This window comes from Chinchilla lanigera, unplaced genomic scaffold (assembly GCF_000276665.1).
Source record: "Chinchilla lanigera isolate Chin_1 unplaced genomic scaffold, ChiLan1.0 scaffold00051, whole genome shotgun sequence".
NCBI lineage: Eukaryota > Metazoa > Chordata > Mammalia > Rodentia > Chinchillidae > Chinchilla > Chinchilla lanigera.
Window position 1 is genome coordinate 3383949 of NW_004955452.1, and position 1822 is coordinate 3385770.

General features: G+C 47.3%; 1 protein-coding gene across 1 annotated transcript in view; it reads right to left on the reverse strand.

Moving 5' to 3' along the window:
• Nucleotides 1–475: 475 nt before the first annotated feature.
• The window catches only part of Tcea3 (transcription elongation factor A (SII), 3), a 49759-nt gene continuing 48412 nt past the window's right edge, over nucleotides 476–1822 (reverse strand). The window contains exon 11 of the mRNA XM_005394762.2: nucleotides 476–745. Within this exon, the coding sequence (XP_005394819.1) occupies nucleotides 737–745 (9 nt within the window). The 3' untranslated portion in view covers nucleotides 476–736. The remainder of the gene's footprint in view (nucleotides 746–1822) is intronic.

A 1822-nucleotide genomic window follows, 5' to 3' on the forward strand; every position in this document is an offset into this window, starting at 1 on the left:
AGAGTGCTGGAATTAACAGGCATGTGCCACCATGCCCAGCAGTATTTTTTGTTCTTTTGAGACAGGGTCTCACTAGTTAGTTCCAGCTGACTTTGAACTCACTATGTAGCCCAGATTGGCCTTGAACTCAAGGCAATCTTCCTGCCTCAGCCTCCTGAGTACTGGGATGGCAGGGGTGTTCTACCATATCCAGCCCCCAGCAGTATTTTTGTTTTCTTTCTTCTCTTTTTATGGTGGTAGGAATTAAACTAGGGCTTCCAGTATATCCCCAACCCTGATCGGTTTTCTTTTTTTGCTTTCTTCCCTGCTTGCTTCCTTTCAGTGCTAGGAACTGAACCCAGGGCTTCGTGCATGGTAGGCAAGCACTCTACTCCTGAACTATACCCACTGCCCTCTGGTATTTTTCTATCCAGAAAAGGCTGGGAGATTTGCATGAGAGGGAAGGGACCCAAAGCAAAAGTCAGGCAGCTCTCTGTCAAAGATGTGACACTTCAGCTCTAATTCATTTTCTACAAGAAGTTTATCAACAGATTTTAGCGTGGTACTCCGGTTAGGCTCCTCTGTTAGCCAATTGTCATGAATGATTGATTACTAATGGGCAAAAGATGTCTCCTTCCGATCCCTACTGCCTCATTCTGGGTGCAGGATTTTCTTCATTTTAATTTAGTTTTTCTCCAGGTGAAGTGGTATAGTGCTTCCTCCTTCCTTCTCACTGCTGGCTCGGTGGGTGGAGCTGTCAGCAGAACTACAAAACCAAAAAGGCAACAGAATTTGAGAGATGTCCCTGTCATCGGGGAGGCTGTGTGGGAACAGGAGAAAGGCAGGTGGGGTCTGAAGCCACACAGGCTGGTGTCCAAATCCCGCCACAGCTGTGATTAATGGTAGGACCTAGAACAAATCGCTCATCTGTAAAATGGGATGGGCGTGCTGGCCAACTCAAGCGTGGTATCAGGTGATAAATGAATGGCAGATCTATGCCAGGCAGGGATGGGGTGGGCTCTTGATTTATGGCTGAGAACTTTTATTATTACTAATCACTTGTTTAGACTTCAGGCCCCCCACGTGGCAATGGACACTCACTGGAAGTACTGCCCGAAGCCATATATTGTCACCTCTAATGGGTTCCGCCTCTCCACCTAGGCGTCAGAGAGGGAGAGCTGGGTCTGGGGGCTGCAGAATGTCCTTTCTCCAACACGAACAATCACAAGAGCTACCATGTCTTGGGCACTTATCCACTGCTGTCAGTATTAACATGTTTTAGCTCCCTTCATCCTCACCTTGTCTCTAGGGGGAATGTTGCTTCCATTTTCACAGGTAAGGAAGCAGCTCAGAGAGCGGCTCAGTGACTTGCTCAAAATTCTGTAATACCAGTAGACAACACACTCAAAATGGTATGCATGGTTGTCCAAGTTGTAGACTGCATAAAAGACCCTGGCTCAGGCCCCAAGCTGAGACTGAAACACAGCGCATGCTCTGCTTGCTCTGTATCCTGGGATGAGGCCGCGTCTGCTCAGAGGAAGAGAGGAAGGACAACTTTCTCCACTTTGACAAAGATGCCATAAGAGGTACCAGCGGCCCTGTTAATGCCTTAGGTGTATCACCTTCTCTAGTCCTAGAACAGTTCTGTGGGACAGATAGCAATACTCTGTTTTAGAGGAGAGGAAATCCAGGCCTACAGAGTATCAGCTACGACACTTTGTAAATGGTGAAGCTAGGATTTGAACTCAAAGCCAAGCCCCACGCTCTAAACCAGTAGGCCACTCTACTGACTCCATTGTTATACGCTCCAAAAGTAAAGAAAGAAAAACATAAAATCACCTGG